At 40.6% G+C, this 19,598-nt stretch overlaps 1 protein-coding gene and 1 pseudogene across 5 annotated transcripts in view; one reads left to right on the top strand and one right to left on the bottom strand.

Annotated features, from left to right (window-relative positions):
• LOC148847186 (ARM repeat superfamily protein) overlaps positions 1-17,360 on the bottom strand; it is a 158,311-nt gene extending 140,951 nt beyond the window's left edge. For all 5 annotated transcript variants that reach the window (XR_016101146.1, XR_016101147.1, XM_088951566.1 and 2 more), the window contains exons 1-5: positions 17,027-17,360; positions 16,804-16,894; positions 16,662-16,716; positions 16,414-16,545; positions 472-543 (exon numbers count right to left, since the gene is read on the bottom strand). Coding sequence is in view for 3 of the 5 variants with exons in the window: in XM_088951566.1 (XP_088807692.1) it covers positions 472-543; positions 16,414-16,545; positions 16,662-16,716; positions 16,804-16,894; positions 17,027-17,066 (390 nt within the window). In the remaining 2 variants the exon portion in view is untranslated. The remainder of the gene's footprint in view (positions 1-471; positions 544-16,413; positions 16,546-16,661; positions 16,717-16,803; positions 16,895-17,026) is intronic.
• A 146-nt stretch (positions 17,361-17,506) lies between these two features.
• LOC148847185 (putative dynamin-related protein 4A) lies at positions 17,507-18,851 on the top strand (annotated as a pseudogene).
• The last annotated feature ends 747 nt before the right edge of the window (positions 18,852-19,598 follow it).

Genomic DNA, 19,598 nt, shown 5'->3' with positions numbered 1-19,598 from the left:
AAGGAGTTCATAGGGATCATTTATTTCAGGCTCAATTGTAATCTTGTTCTGCTGTTGAGGCTGCAGCCCGTGCCTCTTATTGAATTTTCTGGATGTATTTTCTGAAAGCTTTTATTACATCTCTAATAAAATGATCTTATAATTTATCAAAAAAAACAAGGGCTAATAGGACTCAACTATAGTGGGAGTCATTCTTAAGAACACCTGAACATGAAAGGCACGTTGAACAATCCTTTTGAACTACTAAAAATGTTGCACCCACCAAACTCTATTTGCCAGTAATTCACGCTTAACATATTAGTAATAATATGCATTGTGTGTGTATGTGTATGTGTCTGTCAAAGAGAGAGAGAGAGAGAGAGAGAAAGGGAGGCATGATGCTACGTAATTCTTTCTATAAACAAACAGCCATGATTACCAAATGAGAAACTAAATCATAGCAAATATTTGCATCAAGTCAATAAAGCTTACCAGATCAGGCAAATGAGAGCCTATTGAAACAAGTAGACTAGAAGCAGCCCTTTGCCAATCAGAACTAAGTTCCTGAATGTTAGGTGGATTAAGATGAGCAAAATATAATGCATACTAAGCCAAGCCATTAACAAATAGTGTGACAACAAAATAAGCAAGACATAATTCTCCCTAGCATAGAATAAGTTAGCACTAATCTTCTTAAATGTAGATAACCTTCAATACCAATTCAGAAGTGCAAGAGTTCAATGATAAGGACGAAGACCTCTCAGGCAGAGATTTTGGGAGGGCTGAGCGCGAGAGGGCACAAGAATATTAAAAGAGAAATGTCTGTTACAATTTGCCCATGAGATAATTGGCTTTGAATCCACCTCCACCTGTCTATTACACAATTGTTTTGCTAACTGAAGACCTTGCAACATGACCACCAGTTCAGCCTTTAAGGAGTTCCCCATTACGATTGGCCCTGAAAATAAACCCAGTACATACCTTTGAAAGCTTTTTATTACACCTCCTATTCCTGCCATACCCAGATTTCCAAAGGAACTTCCATCAAAGTTCTGTTTTACTTTGTTACCTTATCAGAGCATATTAAAAGTGGATCAAACATAAGTTATATAGATTTTTTTCCAAATCTAACTCTTTCTCCTTGTTCTTTTATATTCTTGGACACACTTATTGGCTATTAGAATTTGATCAGTAATAATGCTATAAAAGTAGCATTCACCTCATTGTTGATGGTTCCTCTCTAGTGGAATTTGTCAAATACCTCCATTAAATCTCTTATTTGGAACTCCCAACCTTCTCAAAATAATCCCATAGTGAAGTCGTCTGGCCCTGGAGATTAGACTTATCCATGTTAAAGATGGTCATTTTCACCTCAAATTCCTCAAAAGGCTTTTCCAAAGCAATGGACATTTCCACATCCAATGTGGACCAATCAAAGCCTCCCACATGTGCCCTTTGGGATGGAGAAGTTCCTAATAGATATTTGAGATGAGCTATGAAAATCCTCCCGATTTCCTCCCTGTTATCGACCTATACGCCATTGATTACCTTTTTTTTTGGATCAGAAACATAAAATTGATTTCATTAATAAAAAACAGGCATGAATACAACAAGAGGTTGTAAAAAAAGAAAAAACACAGCTAGAGAAAGCTGACTCAACCCAGATATTACAATTGAGCCCAATACAAATGAGTTTTTTGTACCCCTTGCTAAGCTAGACCACCTGCCAAGATGTTGGCAGTTCTTCTCACCCACTTAACTCTGATTGTCTTGTCCTTTGATAACCATTTAAATCGCCTGAAATCATTCCTCGGGTGCCATGTCACCCCCTCCCCTTTCTTCAGCCATTTCACAACAGTTCTTGAATTACCCTCAATGACTAGACTATGAATGCCCAACTCCTTTGCTTTCTCGACCCTGTATACTGCAGCAAACAGTTCTCTTGCCACATTGTCCTGTTCGGCAGGCCCGAATTATAAGGCTATAATGTTTCCTTCTTCATCCCTAATTCCCCCCCCCCAATCCCCCCAATGCCTGAGGGGGGTTACCCAAACAACTCCCATCAAAATTCAGTTTCTTCCAGCCACATAATGGGGGTGACCACATCTCAGCAGGCTTCTGTCTTCTAGAAGATGAAGCAGCAATAACAGCCCTTAAAGTCTGAAAACAGTTTCAAACTTTTTGCCCATTGTGCCACTCTTAAGGTTATTATTTCTACCAAAGTTTCCTTGCTCCTTTCTCTTTCTTCAAATATTCTTGAATTTCTTTCCTTAACTGGGAATGGGAGAGCACCAAACTTCCTTAACTGGGAAGGAAGGAAAGGATGAAGTGGATACCGAAGAATTAAAAAAAGATTTACAAGAGAACAGACCATCAGAATTAAGGCCCCAAACCCTGGAATCCAAAACCCCTTCACCCAAACACACTGAATTCAGCGAGCCTAGCAACTCAGACACACTAGGAATTTTAGCTTCTCTACGGTTCCTATCAAGGCCAATGTCCAATACTCCAATTCAACCCAAAAGGATGAAGTTGTTGTGTCAAGAAATCAGATATAGGTCTACCATTAAAACTGGAAAGGTCAAAAAGAGCAGGAAATCTCTCACCCAGAGAGACATCCCCAATCCACGAATCCTCCCAAAACCTAATTTTCTGACCCAAAGCCAAGTCAAACCTGACATGATTTAGAAAGGTAGGAAGAATCTCATGGATGGCATTCTAGGGAGCAGCCAAGGTAGCTCTACGGAGACTAGGGGGTGTCCATAAAAAACCGAAAAGCCGAACCAAACCGAGAAAACCGAACTGCAAAATGTGGTTAACTGAACCGATCGGTTCGGTTTCGGTTCGGGATTTTTGAAAAACCGAAGAACCGGTTCGGTTTTCGGTTAACCTACAAAAAAGCCGACGGTTAACCAAACCAACCGGTACATATATTTTTATGTATATTTTATATATATTTTTAATATATGTCACATATTTTCTATGTATTATATATAAATATATATTAATGAATATATATAAATATATACTTATATTATATTTATAATGATCTATTTGTAAATATATTATATATGTTATATATTTTTCAAATATTTATAATATATTATATATCATTTATTTATTTATTATACATATATTTGTATAATACATATTATAAATATAAAAAACCAAAAAACTAAAGAATCGAACCGGTCAAAAACCGAAACCGACGGACCGGTTAACCGGTGGTACCGGTTCGGTTTCGGTTTGGAGAACTGGAAAAACCGATACCATCGATTCAGTTTACAAAAAAGTGCCATGGTTCAGTTAACCAAACCGTGGACACCCCTAACGGAGATGGCCAGCATCTCATCAATTGCTTGATATGTTGTGAATGCTTGCAACAACTTTGTGCCATAGCTTCTCATCCTCATTAGGGAATCTCCAAAGCCATTTGCTAAGCAGAGCCACATTCTTCAGTTTGATATTACCAATTCCTAACTCCCCTTTTGCTTTTAACTTCACCACCTTGTCCCATCTAATCAAGTGATCCTTTTTTTCCCCCATCTCCCAAAGAAAATCCCTCATGATTTTTTCAATTTTCCTCACTATCTCTTGGGGCATCCTAAACACTAACATGTAGTACACTGGAAGGTTTGCGAAGATAGACTTAATAAGAGTTAATCTCCCCCCCCCCCATCAAAATATAGTTCCTTTTCCACCAAGCCAACTGCTTCTCAACCCTCTCCAACACAAGGGTCCAAAACTTGGCCGATCTAGGGTTGTCACCTAGAGGTAAGCCTAAATATCTCAAAGGCCACTCTCCCCTCTCACAACCTAAAGAGTCGGTCGTGTCCCATAAAACATCTTCTTCTACATTGATTCCAACAATTAAAATCTTTGACCAATTAATCCTCAAGTTGGACAACCTCTCAAAGAGTTTCACCACCAATTTCAAATTTTCCACCCCTTCATTACAATCATCTTCACAAAAGATCGGAATATCATCTGCAAACTGCAAGTGAGTAATCAAAAATTCAAAATATTGCCTCTCCCAATTGACCAACCACTGAATAACTACAGGAAGTTTGCTCTTGACAACAACTTACTCAGCCTTTCAGCTACCAAAGTGTGTTGAAGATTAATTAGTTTTATGATGTTTTTCTGAGTAGATGTTTTATGTTAGTTGTTAGATAGGAGGTGGGGACCACAGTAGTTATGTGAGTCCAATTTTTATTATGTTTTTTTCGTGTTATATATGTTGTTTTATGTTTTGCCACCCTATAAGGGCATAGTTTTCTTTCAACTTCTTTTCTCTTCTTCTCTTCTTCTCCTTCTCTCTTCAAGAAACTACTTTCTTTCATATTTTTTAATTCAGAAGATTTCTACTTGGTATCAAAGCATCGGCTAGGGTTTCTTGAAGCAATCTCGTGCAGCCCTAAATCAGCCAACTGCATGAATAGTAAAGGGCTGATCGATCTGCTATAGATTTCCCAGTTCTTGTAGTTTTTGGTGGGATCTAGACATCATGAAGGTGATGTATGGTTCGGCATCAAAATCAGGAAGAATTGGAGTATGGGGAAGAGTCCCAAAAAAGTTGGACTCTTTGTTTTTCATCTGATCTTGGGCGCCCAGATATTGTTAGTTTTCTTTTGATTTCATGAAGAGGGTGGTTTGGTTTCTGAAATTTTCTAGGCCTCCCGAAGTGATCAATTCACTTTTCTCTTTGTTGGGAGGCGTGGGGAGGAGAGAGATTTCCCTCCAACTAGGGTTTTCTTCTTCCGGAAGGGTTGGTTTCTGTGTGTGTGGTATTAAATTATTTTTTGAAGGTCTCCAATCTATTTTTTCTTACTGTTGAACTGTTTGAAGTAAAATGGAGAGTTGGAATACCAAGATGAAATCTACCGGTATTGTGGGACTGAGTGTTGGAAGTAGTAGTGATATTTTTGGGTCTGGGATCATTACTACAATAAAACTTGATGGTACAAATTATTTGGAGTGGGCACAATCAGATAAGATGGCTATTGGAGCTCATGGAAAATTAGGGTATCTCACTAGGGAGGAGAAGAAACCTGATACAGACTCTTCCCGATGGGTGCAAGAGAATTACATGGTAATGTCTTGGCTGTGTAATTCTATGTTACCTCATATTGCAAAAAATTTCCTATGGGCTAATACTGCTAAGGAGATTTGGGATGGAGTGACTGAAACCTACTCTCAGAAGCAAAATGAAGCCAGAGCCTATCAGTTAAGAAATCAGGTGATAAGTATGAAACAGGGAGAAAAACCTCTTGTTGTGTATTTCTCCACGCAGAAAACCCTATGGCAGGAAATAGATCACTTAGAAACTATTGTATGGGAAAGTGTAAATGATGCAGCAACTTATCACAAACTGGTAGACAAGAATAGGGTTTTTGAGTTCTTGGCAGGGTTGAACCCTGAATTTGACAATGCTAGGCAACATATTCTTTCTAGGGAGGGTGCAACACTCTCTCAGGCCTATGCTTTTGTCTTTGGAGAGGAGAGTAGGCCTAAGCCGAATGGAGATAGAGGGAGTACTAAGACTAGAAGGGAAGATAAGAAGGACTTGGTGTGTGATTATTGCAAGAAGCCTAAGCATACCAGTGACACTTGTTGGAAGCTTCATCCAAATCTTATGCCTGCTCGGATAAGAAACAAGAAGGGAAATGCAAATGTAGCCACTACGGGAGACTCTTCAGCCCCTCTCTCCCAAACTGATTAGGAATCCATTGCAATAGCAGCAGCGAGAACAAAATTGGAGAGGTTTGGACAACTTATGAGTAAGAAAGATTCACCCAGCTCTAACCTTCCAGATGGACAGCAGAATGCAGGAGCCAATTACACCACTTCCTTTGCACATACAGGTAGTTCATATGCAACTGCAAATCTTGCATCCACTTCAGGTAAGGAGGGACCTCCCTGGATTATAGACCTCAGGAGCATCTGAGCATATGACTAATGCCCCTACCATTTTCAGTTCCTATCAGTTGAAAAGCAGTCCTAAAAGTATGGGACTGTGCAAAAAAACCAGAAAACTAACAAGAGAATATTAGAGAGAGAGAGAGAGCTGCGGCAAGGAGAGTTAGAGGATGAGGAGTTCGAACTAATCCTCCCATAACACTCTAATACTCTTTTATTAAGTTAATCTTTGAGTAATTACAAGAGAGGTCCTTAGTTGGACAAGAAATTACAAAAAAAATAACATAGAAGAGTATGGGCCCAGAATAAGGCCCATTATAGAGAAGAACATAAAGATAATATAAAGTAACAGCCTATGGGCCATTCGGCCCATCTTCTCTACATTCCCCCTCAAGCTGAGCATAGACGTTAATCATGCCCAGCTTGCTAGTGTCATGCTAAAGCCTTGCCTTGGGAAGACCTTTAGTGAGGAAATCTGCCAATTGTCCTTCAAAGGTAATGAATGGAAGACACTTCACCTGAAGAGACTCTTTCTCGAATAAAGTGTCTATCAACTTCAATATGTTTTCTATCATGTTGTACGGGGTTGTGGGCAATGTTGATGGCAGCCTGATTATCACGGTACAACATCATTGGCTTGTCATAATCAATCCCGAGTTCTTCCATCAATGACCTTAGCCACAATAGTTCAAAAACTCCATGTGCCATGGCCCTGTATTCTGCTTCTGCTGAGGATCGGGCCACAACTGATTGTTTCTTGCTCCTCCAAGAGACAACATTACCAGCCACCAGACTACAATACCCTGAAGTAGATCTTCTGTCATCAATATTTCCAGCCTAGTCAGCATCAGTATAGGCTTCGAGTTTCAAATGTCCATGCTTGGTAAACAGAATCCCTTTCCTAGAGAGCCTTTCAAATAACACAGAACTCGTTCTGCAGCTGCCATATGAGTATCTCTAAGTGCATGCATGTACTGGCTAATACAGCTAACAGCATATGCAATATCTGGCCGAGTCATGCACAGGTACAGAAGCTTCCCAAGAAGTCTCTAAAAAACCCCTTTGTCTTCCAACAATGTCCCATCTGAAGCAGAAAATTTGTGACTCATATCAATAGGAGTTGCAGCTGGTCTAGCACCCATCTTCCCTGTTTCAGAGAGCAAGTCAAGGACATACTTCCTTTGGGAGATAAGAATCTCGTTCTTGGATCTAGCAACTTCTATGCCAAGGAAGTATCTCAATTCCCCCAGATCCTTAATCTCAAATTTTGTACGAAAGAAAGACTTAAGAGTACAAATTCCTAAAGCATCATTACCGGTTACAACAATGTCATCAACATACACAATGAGATAGACTGCCAGGGATTCACTTCACAAAAAGAGTATGATCTGACTGTGTCTGAGTGTAGCCAAATTTAACAAGTGCTGTTCTAAATTTCTCAAACCATGCTCTAGGAGACTGTTTGAGGCCATAAAGAGGTTTCTTCAATTTGCATACCTTTCCTTGCATCTCATTTCCATACATTCCTGGAGGGAGAGACATATAGACTTCCTCATGTAAGTCACCATTCAGAAATGCATTCTTTACATCCAACTGATAAAGGGGCCAATCAATGTGAGCTGCCAGAGATAAGAGAACTCTCACAGATGCCATCTTCGCAACAGGAGCAAAGGTCTCCAAGTAATCAATCTCATACGTCTGTGTGTACCCTTTGTCAACCAGTCTGGCCTTATACCTCTCAATAGTCCCATCAGCCCGGTATTTAATGGTAAAGACCCACTTGCAACCAACCAGATCCTTCCCTTCAAGCAAATTCCACCACTTCCCAAGTATCATTTTTGTGTAGGGCATTCATCTCAGATTGCATGGCATCTCTCCATTCTGGAATCTCAAGAGCTTCTGACACAGATCTAGGAAGAGGGTTAGAAGCAACTGAAGAGATATAAGCAAAGTATGAAGGAGAAAGTAAGTCATAAGAAAGGTGTTTGGAAATGCAATGTGCAATGCACTTCCGTTTTCCTTTCCTAACAGCAATAGGAACATCAAGATCCGGGAAAGATGGTTCCAAAGAGGTTAAAACAGCACTTGTTGTCTCATCTGCGATTGGAAGTGTATGAGGCTCATCTATTGTAAGAGAAACAACATGCTCATTCCTAGACCTTTGCCTGTAATACACTTTGGGATTGTGGTTAGGACGAGGAGGTAAAGAGATAGGAATACTAGGACAAGAAGAATGAAGTGACTGGTCCTCCCTTGATTCATTTTGTGAGGACACAGGCCCATCAAGAGACTCAACTGGGACAGGGAGAGGAAGAACAAACACTTGTGACAAACTCTCCGCTTGTTGACAATGTCCTTCCTAAGAGGACCCATAAAAAAGAGAAAGTTCATCAAAAGTAACATCCATTGGAACATATCGAGTGTCAGTCTTTTGATCAAAACAACAGTAACCCTTTTGTGTGGGGGAATAACCAAGGAAAATGCATTTGTGGGCTTTTGGTTCAAACTTATGTCTCTGAGCACTTGGAATGTGAACATAACAAGTGCAGCCAAACACACGGAGAGGAATCGGGAAGAGATCCTTGTGTAGATGAAGAAGACTGAAGGGGGATTTAAACCCTAGAACCCTGGATAGCATACGGTTTATGAGATAGGTAGCAGTGAGAACAGCATCACCCCAAAATCTTGTGGGAACATGTGAGGCAAACAAAAGGCTCCTTGCAACTTCAACAATATGCCTATTTTTTCTTTCAGCAACTCCATTCTGTTCAGGGGTTCTAACACAAAAACTTTGATGAACAACTCCCATGTCAGAGAGATACAAGGATAAACTCTTCTCAAAATACTCTTTTGCATTGTCAGATCTGAAAATCTTGATTCTAGTATCAAACTGAGTTAAAACAAATTCATGAAATTGCCTCACAAGTCTTGGAACTTCTTCACGAGATTTCGTTAGGTATATCCAAGTGAATCTAGAAAAGTCATCAATAAACATGATGAAATATCTGTAGCCCCCCATAGAAGATAAGTGGTAAGGCCCCCACACATCAGAGTGCACAATATTAAAAAGAGAAAATTATCTTTTATTGCTCAAAGGGTAATTGTTTCTACAATGCTTTGATAACTAACAAGACTCACAATTAAGACTGGACACACTAACTCCCTTAAACAATTCAGGAAATAGATAACTTAAAGCAAAAAAAGACAAATGACCCAAACGACAATGACTCAACATGATTCGACTGACAGACTCAGACAAGGTAGATCCAAAGGTAGCATTCTTAGGATGATCAATGCATTGTCCAGGAGTGTCAAGCAGGTATATTCCATTCACTTCATGGCCACTCCCAATCACCTTCCGAGACTCCAAGTCCTGAAAAACACAATGAAAAGGAAAAAAGGTTACACGACAATTCAATGACTTGATTAAGTTACTTACAGATAACAAATTAGTATTCAATCTAGGTACATGAAGGGTGGAGGATAGGAGTAAGGAGTCCGTAGCCTTAACAGTTCCCTTGCCAAAAATAGAGGCAAAAGAGCCATAACTAAGGTGATTTTGTCACGACTAGGAAGCAAATCATAAGAAACAAACAAAGTGGAAAGATTGGTCATGTGATCAGAAGCACCTAAGTCTATGATCCAAGGGATCTTAGGATTACCTGAGGTGGTTGCATGGTTAGCAAAAGCCCTTATACCTGAGTGAGCAAATGCAGTGGTGCCTGAATTTTCTGAAGGTTTGGATGATGAGGTCACTTCTTCAAGATGGCTGATCATCTTTCCAAACTTTTCATACTCAACCTTCATGGCTGCCAATTGTGCACAGGCAGACTCAATTTCAGCATCTGTACCCGTGGCTGCATTTGCACTCCCTGTCTTCCTACTATCATTTTTCTTCTGAAATCGAGCAGGAACAAGTCCGGGATGTAATTTCCAGCACTTGTCCTTGGTGTGCTTCGGCTTCTTGCAATATTCACAGACAACCTCTTTCTTTCCAGTGCCACTGGGAGCCCGTATAACTCCATTGGGTTTAACCCCCATATTTGCAAATGCATTAGTGTCAGCTCCTTGTACCTGTACCTGTCTTTTGCTTTCTTCACTACTGACTAAAGCATATGCTTGTGATAGTGAAACACTTTCCTTGGACTGAATATTTTGTTTTGTGATGTCATATTCAGGGTTTAGCCCAATTAGGAACTCAAAAACCTTGTTCCTTTCAACTAATTTCCTGTAGGTCTCTGCATCATTAGGAGTATCCCATGTCACTGCCTCTATTAGATCAATTTCATGCAACAGAGATTTCAAGGTGGAGAAATATGCTGCAAGGGATTTCTCCCCCTATCTCAGATTCTTCACATCACTCCTTAGTTTATAGGCTCTGGCTACATTCAGTTTCTGGGAGTACCTTTCTGCAACACTATCCCAGATTTCCTTAGTCGAATTCATCCAGAGATAATGCTGACTAATCTGTGGCTGCATTGAATTCACAAGCCACCCAATCACTGTGTAATTCTCTTGCACCCATTTCTCATAAGAGGGATCATCCACTGGGGGAGCTTTCTTGCTCCCAAAGATAAACCCCCACTTTCCTCTACTGCAAATATGAATTTTTACGAATTGTGACCAAACCAAATAATTGGTTTCATCCAGTTTAACTGTAGTTACAGCCAACAAGGAATCAGTTGTAGTTCCCGAAGTATGTCCAAATTCAGCAGTACTCTTGTTCTCAACTTCTAAGAAGTCCATTCTGTAGCAACTTCAATTAGGGTTTCGACAAGCCTCCAATAGTCTACTGATTTTAAAGAACTCAGATTGAGTTGAATCAACAACAAACTCAGTTCAGGCTTGACATCCGTGAGAACCAAGTTCAGTGGTAGCACTTTCAAGAAGAAGAAGGCTTGATTCAGCCTTCAAGGAACAATCAGCCAACCTCCAAACACTATGTATTCTTGGTTCCCAACAATAATTTCCCAAAGAGAACAAAAAATATAATCCACAGTACTTAAGAGGCCTTTTTACAAGCATTATGTATGCAGCAGTCAACACTTCACTGTTAACTAGCAGGAATCACTTCAAGAACACTCCATATAGGTCCAAGAAGTAGCTGAACTAAAGTAGGGACTCGCACCACTGAGCCCAAACATGTTTCAGCCACTTCATAGTCCAATAAGATAAGAAAATAACCCAGAAATCTCTGAGTAAAAACAGTCCAGTAACAGCCGAACAGTAGAGCAGATATAGAGGAGTTTCAAGTACTTTAATAGCTCCCCAAGTCAGAAAAAATAACCCAGCAATAACTGAAGAAACTTACAGTCGTATGAATCTCTGATTTGAGCTTCAAATCAGGCCGAACAATCTATCTCTGATTCTTCCTGGTCACCGAACTAATCTCCAAGCGAATAGAGTCTTGGGCACCCTCCAATGACCTCCAAGAGTCAGGCAAGTGAGTCTAAACTTCCAGCCCTAAAACACCCTCATGCAATCAGCTGGACTACAACCACATGAGAGCCACGCCAAGCACAGTCCCGCTCTGATACCAAGTTGAAAAACAATCCTAGAAGTATGGGACTGTGCAAAAAAACCAGAAAACTAACAAGAGAAGATTAGAGAAGATTAGAGAAGGAGAGAGAGAGAGCTGCGGCAAGGAGAGTTAAAGGATGAGGAGTTCGAACTAATCCTCCCTCTAACACTCTAATACTCTTTTATTAAGTTAATCTTTGAGTAATTACAAGAAAGGTCCTTGATCGGACAAGAAATTACAAAAAAGGAACATAGAAGAGTATGGGCCCAGAATAAGGCCCATTATAGAGAAGAACATAAAGATAATATAAAGTAACAGCCTATGGGCCATTCGGCCCATCTTCTCTACTCTATCAATTGTGCTCTGGTAGAGACAGAGTCTCTACAACAGATGGTTCACATATGCCCATTGCTGGGAAGGGGACAGTTAGAGTGACCAATGATATAACTCTGTCCTATGTTTTACATGTCTCTAGACTTCATACCAACCTACCGTCTGTTAGTTCTTTGACAAAAAATTTGAATTGTTCTGTAACCTTTCTTCCTGGTAATGTTTTGCAGGATCCGGAGTCAAAGAAGGTGATTGGGAGTGGCCGTGAGGTGAATGGAGTCTACCTTATGGATGAGATTCCGAGACATCAAGGCCATCATTTCAGCAGCAGTAGTAGTAGTGGGTCAGAGTCAGTAAACCAGATTATGCTTTGGCACAATCGCTTGGGACATCTTTCTTTTAGTTCTTTGAAATGTCTTTTCCCAAAGTTGTTTGAGTCTGTTCAGTTATCTACTTTGGAGTGTGAGAGTGGGCCAACTGTTGTATTTGTGTACGACACGACCAGATATTTCTTATGCTGTCAGTGTTGTGAGTCGGTACATGCATGCACCTCGGGTTCGGCACTGGAAAGCTATTGAGAGAATACTTGAATATCTGAAAAAGCACCCTGGCAGAGGCATTCTTTTCTCAAATCATGAGAATCCAAAGCTAGAATCCTATACAGATGCAGACTGGGCAGGATGCTTAGATGACAGGAGGTCTACATCAGGAGTGTGTACCTTTGTAGGTGGAAACTTGATCTCCTGTAAGAGTAAGAAGCAAGTGGTTGTGGCAAGGTCAAGTGCAGAGGCTGAGTATAAATCCATGGCTCATGGTGCCTCAGAACTTCTTTGGGTTAGATCTCTTTTGAGTGAGATTGGGGTGAAAGTAGAGGAACCTATGACATTATACTGTGACAATCAGGCTGCAATCAATATTGCCCACAATCCAATTCAGCATGATAGGACAAAACACATTGAAGTTGATAGACACTTTATAAGAAAAAGGATAACAACCGGAGAAGTTTGTTTGCCTTATGTCTCCTCAGAGTTGCAGCTGGTTGATGTTCTCACTAAAGGGGTGGGGTGGCAAGGAACAAGCTTGAACATGATCTACGCAAGTTGGGAATGTGTGACATTTACTCCCAACTTGAGGGGGAGTGTTGAAGATTAATTAGTTTTATGATGTTTTTCTGAGTAGATGTTTTATGTTAGTTGTTAGATAAGAGGTGGGAACCACAGTAGTTATGTGAGTCCAATTTTTATTGTTTTTTCAGTGTTATATATGTTGTTTTATGTTTTGTCGCCCTATAAGGGCATAGTTGTCTTTGTATTGTTCTATTATTTTACTATAAATAATAAGTGAAGGGGGCGTCCAGAACATTGCTTGCTTTTCTTTCAACTTCTCTTCTTCTCCTTCTCTCTTCCTTCTCTCTTCAAGAAACTACTTTCTTTCATATTTTTTAATTCAGCAGATTTCTACTAAGTGAATAGAAAGGGAGAGGGAGGGTCACCTTGTCTAAGCCCAAGAAAGCCCTCAAAAAATTCAAACACCATCCCATTAACAACAACAAAGTAATGACTAGACTATAAGCAACCTTAGATCCATTTACACCACTACGACTAGTTCCCAACAATCTTGATAAAATGCCACTGTAGAGCCGTTAGGCCCCAAAGTTTTTGATCTATTCACAGAAAACATTGCTTCCTTAACCTCCTCCTCGAACCTCCTTTCCAAAAATTGCACTTGAGTCTCATCCAAAGTCTCCCAATCAATGCCTTCAATTACCCATCTTTCATTTAGGGGTCTTCTATAAATTGACCTAAAGCTTCGAGAATGCCTTAGCAATCTCTCTTTTTTCTGTAACTTCACACTCCCCCACCAATAGAGAAGAGATAAAGCACTTTCTCCTCCTTCCATTTGCAATGGCATGGAAGCATCTTGTATTACCAACCCCTTCCTTAATCCACCTCTCTCTGGACTTTTGCTTCCAACTTATTTCCTCTCTTAGCAATGTCTCCCCGCATCTTGTATTACCAACCCCTTCCTTAATCCACCTCTCTCTGGACTTTTGCTTCCAACTTATTTCCTCTCTTAGCAATGTCTCCCCTAACTCCTTCAAGAACCATCTCAAATCCTTGTCACCAACATCTAAAGAGCCCTCTACTTCTTTCTTGTCAATTTCCTCAATTTGAAATATCAAGTCAGCTTTTCTTTCCTCAGGGTTTCCAAACTTCTCCTTATTCCATTATCTAATTCCCTTTTTTAGTTGTAATTTCTTAAGGAATTTTTGGCCTTTCCACAAAGATGACTCTATCACACTATCCCACCAAGTCTTGACCCTTTCCTTAAATTTCGAGCGAATGAGCCACATATTTTCAAATCTAAAAGGTATTGGTCCACCATCATTAGTCCTCTGAAACAAGCAAATGGGCCAATGGTCTGAGGTGATTCTGGATAGGCTTTTCCCAAATAAACCTAACCAATGTTCTTCCCAATCAAGAGACACTGGAAATCTATCAAGCTTAGAGCAAATGGGATTGGCTTGATGGTTTGACCAGGTATAGCAAGATTGCCCCAGTGGAATACCTTTCAGTTCAAGGGCATCAATAAAGGTATTGAATTTTCTCATGCTTGAAGTAATCCATTTTCTACCTCTATTTGACTCACCCACGTATCTGACAACAATGAAATCTCCTCCTAAACACCAAGGCCCTTCCCAAAGTCCCCTAATGTCGCCTAACTCCTCCCACATCTTATTCCTTTCTCTATAGGAGTCTGGCCCATATACATCCGTGAGGACCCATTCAAATCCATCCTGTAAATTCTTTAATTTAATAGACACTAAAAAATTTCCCACCAACTCTTCCAAGCACTGAACTACCTCTTCTTTCCAAATTGTGATTATGCCCCCCTAAAGCACCCCATGGTGGAGCAAAACTCCAACTAATGTTCCCCTTTGCCCAAAGACTTCTAATCCACTTCCTATCTACTTCCTGGATTTTGGATTCATGGATCAAGACAAAATCCGACCTCTCCTTCCTTAACACCTTTTTAATTGCTCTTCCTTTTGTGGCACTCCCCAACCCCCTTACATTCCAACTAATAATCTTCATGACCACTACAAGATTGCAACCAACCCTCACCTATCCTATAGGCCTGCTTTCCTTCTTCCTCCACTAGTGTTGAACTCTTATCCCCTTCCACATCATTAATGAGTCTTTCAACCTCATTTAGCTTTCCTCCTCTTACCCCCCTTTGCTTTATTTTCTTTATTTTGAGGTCTCACTTCCTTAGTTTTTTCCACTTTCAATCCCATCTTGTCAGCCAGTTCCATCACCAGGCCCTTTGCAATCCATGTTTTCTCCATTTCTTATACTCTTCCCAGCCCCTTATATTACTTCCTTTCCCTTCTCGTTTCTGTGAACAGCAACTCCTTTAGTATCCTTCAATTTTCCCCCCTAAGCCCAGAAGCATTCATCCCTCCTTCCCCACGTCAGAAAATTTCTCTTTCTTGTACTCCTCCTTCTAAGTCTTTCACAGTCTCTACTTCTACAGGCACTACTAGAGGCACATCAAAGCCATGGATGGGACCTGAGATATCTGAAGAACCAATAGGGTAGGCATTAGCATCAAAAACTAAACCACCAATTTAGAGATAAGGTTCTTTCTTCTTTTGCCATTTGCTACTGAGTGGAAGAACTTGGAGTTCCCATCTCCTTCTTTAATCTATTTGTATCTAAATTTCTGATAAGTAACCACCAATTTATTAAATATAAACAAAAATGTGTACAAAGAAAAAACCTTTTAGAGAAGATAATTAATACTATCTGTCCCCATAGTTACTACTAGCTCTTTTGACTGATATCGGTGGTTATCATAGACTTGTTGGTTGATTGCTAAATCTATGTATGACCATACCAGATATCTCCTATGTAGTGACTAGTGAGTGTAGTAAGTCAGTAATCAGCATGGGCATGCACCCAAGAGTTCTCATTTGGCTGCTCTAGAGAGGATCCTAGCATACCTTAAAAAGCATCCAGGTAAAGAACTTTTGTTTGCTAAGCATGACTACATGAGGATGGAAGCCTTTACTAATGTAGATTGGGTTTGATTGTTAGATGATAAGCAATCTATATCTGGTTTATGCACTCTAATTGGATGTAATCTGAAATCATGGAAGAGTAGAAAGCAATAGGCTGTGGCTGGATCAAATTCAAATGCTAAAACCTCTGTTTATGTAGAGTCAATAAGTTATAAGTAAAAGCAGGATTAGCCGTTCCTGATGCATCCTTAAAGCCTGCCTCCTAGAACCCTTGGAAAGTATGCAAAATCAAAAATCTTGCTAATATCTCTGTTTATCAGATTGAATATTCTACAAACTAAGCCCGACTGGGCAAACATCAAGCATGTGAAAATCACCTCCTTCCACATTTTATCTACTACCACAATAAAGATACATCTTATGTGAAAAGAATTTGATGTAATTTCCAAGTATCCTTGACTGACAATCATTAGACTTGACTAGGGACCGAACCGCTTCTCCCCTGGCAGCCTGACTAAAAAGTATTATAAATTGAGATTCATTGCACATACGGAACTCTTCTTCCGAATATTGGATGTTTTCAGTCCACGCAATAACCACAGAAATACAAGATTATAAAAAAATGCTTATGATAACGTACCTTAGACGAGATCATCTCTGCAGTGGCGATCTTAGCGAGTTTTGCCATGAATGGAGGATCAACATCTTTCTTGTCCAAAGCTCGTACGGCAAATGCCATCACTTGGAAAACTCCAGCCATGTTCCCGAAACGCTGCAACTCTCACAAATATCAATCCACGTCTACTTATTTAAAAAGAAAATTTCCAAAAAAATATGTAGTTCTGACTGTGAAAGTTAGAGCTCAAAAGAGCCACAAGTAAATATTACCCGGCGCCCTCCTCGAGAAACAGTGGAGCAACAGTCAAGAACCAACAATGGGTTCCTGCAATTGAAAAATCCTCCGAATTATCAAGGGAAGAAAAAAAACAGAGAGAGACAAATGAGGGAAATGGTTGGGGCGGCTAATTACAGAGCAGCGATATCCTTGAGAGCGGCAGTGGAGGCTTCCCTGACCATAGGAGCTTCATCTGCAAGCGAAGAAACAAGCACCTGCACGGCCTCTGTGAACAGAAAGAGGAGAACAAAATATGAGCTTTTCTCTATGTATTTGATAAATTGAAGACGTGATGCGAACAACATTACACAAAAGACAAAGAATCCACGAACTGAAGCAGAATTTGAATTGAATATACCTGGCGCAGGAACAGTGCTTCCAGAACTTGACGAAGCCATGGATCGAAGAAGAAGAAAACTGCAAGAAATGAAGAGCGAAGCTAGCAAAAGAGAGAGAGAGAGAGAGAGAGAGAGAGGGGGGGGGAGCGAAGAGGAAAAACGAAAAAGGGGAATCGGGGCCAATGTGACAGCGCAGCCAAGCCCAGTTGGCAGTATTGTCCAACAATTATTTATTTATTTATTTATTGGGTAAATTACAAATACCCCCTCTACATGGGGTTTGTGACAAAGACCGCCGTACTATAACCGTGAGATAAAGATCCCCTTCCGTTAACCTTCCGCTGTTATAATACCCCAACGTCTAAATGGGAATTGAACCCATTTAATCCTGACAACAGCCACGACAATTGCTTGCTTCAGACTTCAAAGTTGAGAGTTTAGACATCGACGTCACAGGATTGTACCAACTGGTGCTTGAAGACCATTTTGACGGGAATTCCTGTGTTCCAACTACCAAAGGTGATATAAGCCGAAGATCCAAGTACCCACCTTCCACTTGAGCTTTCCATTAATCTTGATTTTGATCAAGACGGCACACGGATATACTTTCTATAAACTGCAAAACTACTTGCATCCAAGAGAAAATGGTCAGGTTCGGTCTCATGGAAGAAGACGATGAGCTTACCCACGATGTCGTCCCTCTCTACTCCACATACAGTGGCCAGATTCGGCCCCTCCTTGACACTATCGACCAGCTGTGCCACCTCAATGCGATGAAGGCATGCATTGAGATCCCCACCATTGTCATCGTCGGAGACCATTCCTCTGGCAAGTCTAGTCTTATCGAGTTCAGTGCCGGCATCAGCCTCCCTCGAAACATAGGCATCTGCACACGGGTTCCTCTCGTAATGTACTTGCAGCACCACTCTGCAACCAACCCAGAACTCTACTTGGAGTACCATGACCAGAAGGTCGACGCCGATGAAACCCATGTCACAGAAGCCATTGTAGATGCCACCAACGAGATCGTCGGCAACAACAATGGCATTTCCCATTGTGAAAAAGAAGGGTGTCCCTAACCTCACCATGGTCGATTTGCCCCGGATAACTAGGGTCCCTGTTGTTGGCCAACCCCAGGACATCTACGAGTAGATTTCCAACATCATAATGGAGTACATAATGCCCAAGGAGTGCATCATTTTGAACGTCTTATCGGCTATCGTTGATTTCCCGACCTACGAATCGATTAGAATATCTCAGTGTGTTGATACCACCGGCGAGAGAACGCTGGCGGTGGTTACCAAATGTGATTAAGTTCCTGAAGATCTGCTCGAGAAGTTCACTTCCGACGATGTGAACATTGGGCTTGGCTACGTCTGTGTGAGGAATCGCATCAAGGACGAGTCCTACGAGGAGGCCAGGGTTGAGGAGGCGAGACTATTTCAATCGGATCCCTTTCTCTCACAAATCGACAAATCCATCGTGGGCATCCCTATTTTGGCCTAGAGATTGGTGCACATCCAAGCTTCTAGTCTCGCGAGATGCTTGTCGGACATTGTGAAGAGCATCAACGACAAGCTCAACCTGAACGTTTCTAAGCTCAACAAATCGCCCCTACATCTATCCTCCCCAACGGAAGCCATGACTGCTTTCATGCGGATTCTTGGGTATGTAAAGGAATCCCTCAAGAAAATCCTCTTGGATGCCAATTGATTCCATCGCCATTTTCTCTGGCACACGGATATAGTTTATACAGGGAGGCTCATATGTGCAGTTTTAAGTGAGGAAGTTCTTGTCAAAGATGTTAAACTGGTACATTGTAGTGCCTTGCAGTGTGAACTAGGGTTTGGAGGGTTGGAGGATCGCCCATATAAAGAAAGAATGAGAGAGGACAGTGAGAGAGGGGAAAAGAAGACAAGAAAGGAAAAATGGCAAAAAAAAAGAAAATAGAAAAAATTTAATGGGATATTTTGATAATTTAATACATTTTGTCATCTATCTTCACAGTCCAAGGGGGTTTCTGTCTCATGGTCATAGTACAGGGGGTCATTGTCGCAAAATAAAGTATAGGGGTGTTTGCCACAGACCCCATAGTATAGGGGGGTCTTTATAATTTACCCTTATTTATTTATTTATTGGTTTAGGCTATCTATTGTAAATTTGTAGTACATAAATAAATCTGATCTGCGAAAACAACTGTCCCAACCCGCTTCCAATATAGTTTGTGTCCGCACATCTCACCTTAAGACTGGAATTATGGGAGTATGGGATCCATTATTCGTGCGATGTGTGGACACAGATCGTGTTGGAACAATCTGAGCAGACCCGGACTCGCTACGGATCCATTTGCCGAGCTTTTCATCTATTTCACTCGAAAATAATATTTAAAAAACAAATTGGTTTACTTAAGGTCAAATTAGTTAACACGTGCCAACAACTAGTTATGTGCGTGGTTCTATTAACGTTTGTGTGGACGTTTTGATTTGTTTGAAATATCGAGAAAAGCATTTGTTTGAAAAATTGAGAAAAGCAATGATAAATTCATTTATCGACATTTAAGCGTCACATCACATCAGTAAAGCAGTGAAGTGA

This window comes from Nelumbo lutea, chromosome 6, assembly GCF_056320005.1.
Source record: "Nelumbo lutea isolate HS-2025 chromosome 6, American lotus-T2T, whole genome shotgun sequence".
Lineage (NCBI taxonomy): Eukaryota > Viridiplantae > Streptophyta > Magnoliopsida > Proteales > Nelumbonaceae > Nelumbo > Nelumbo lutea.
This window is presented reverse-complemented; position numbering and strand designations above follow the sequence as displayed.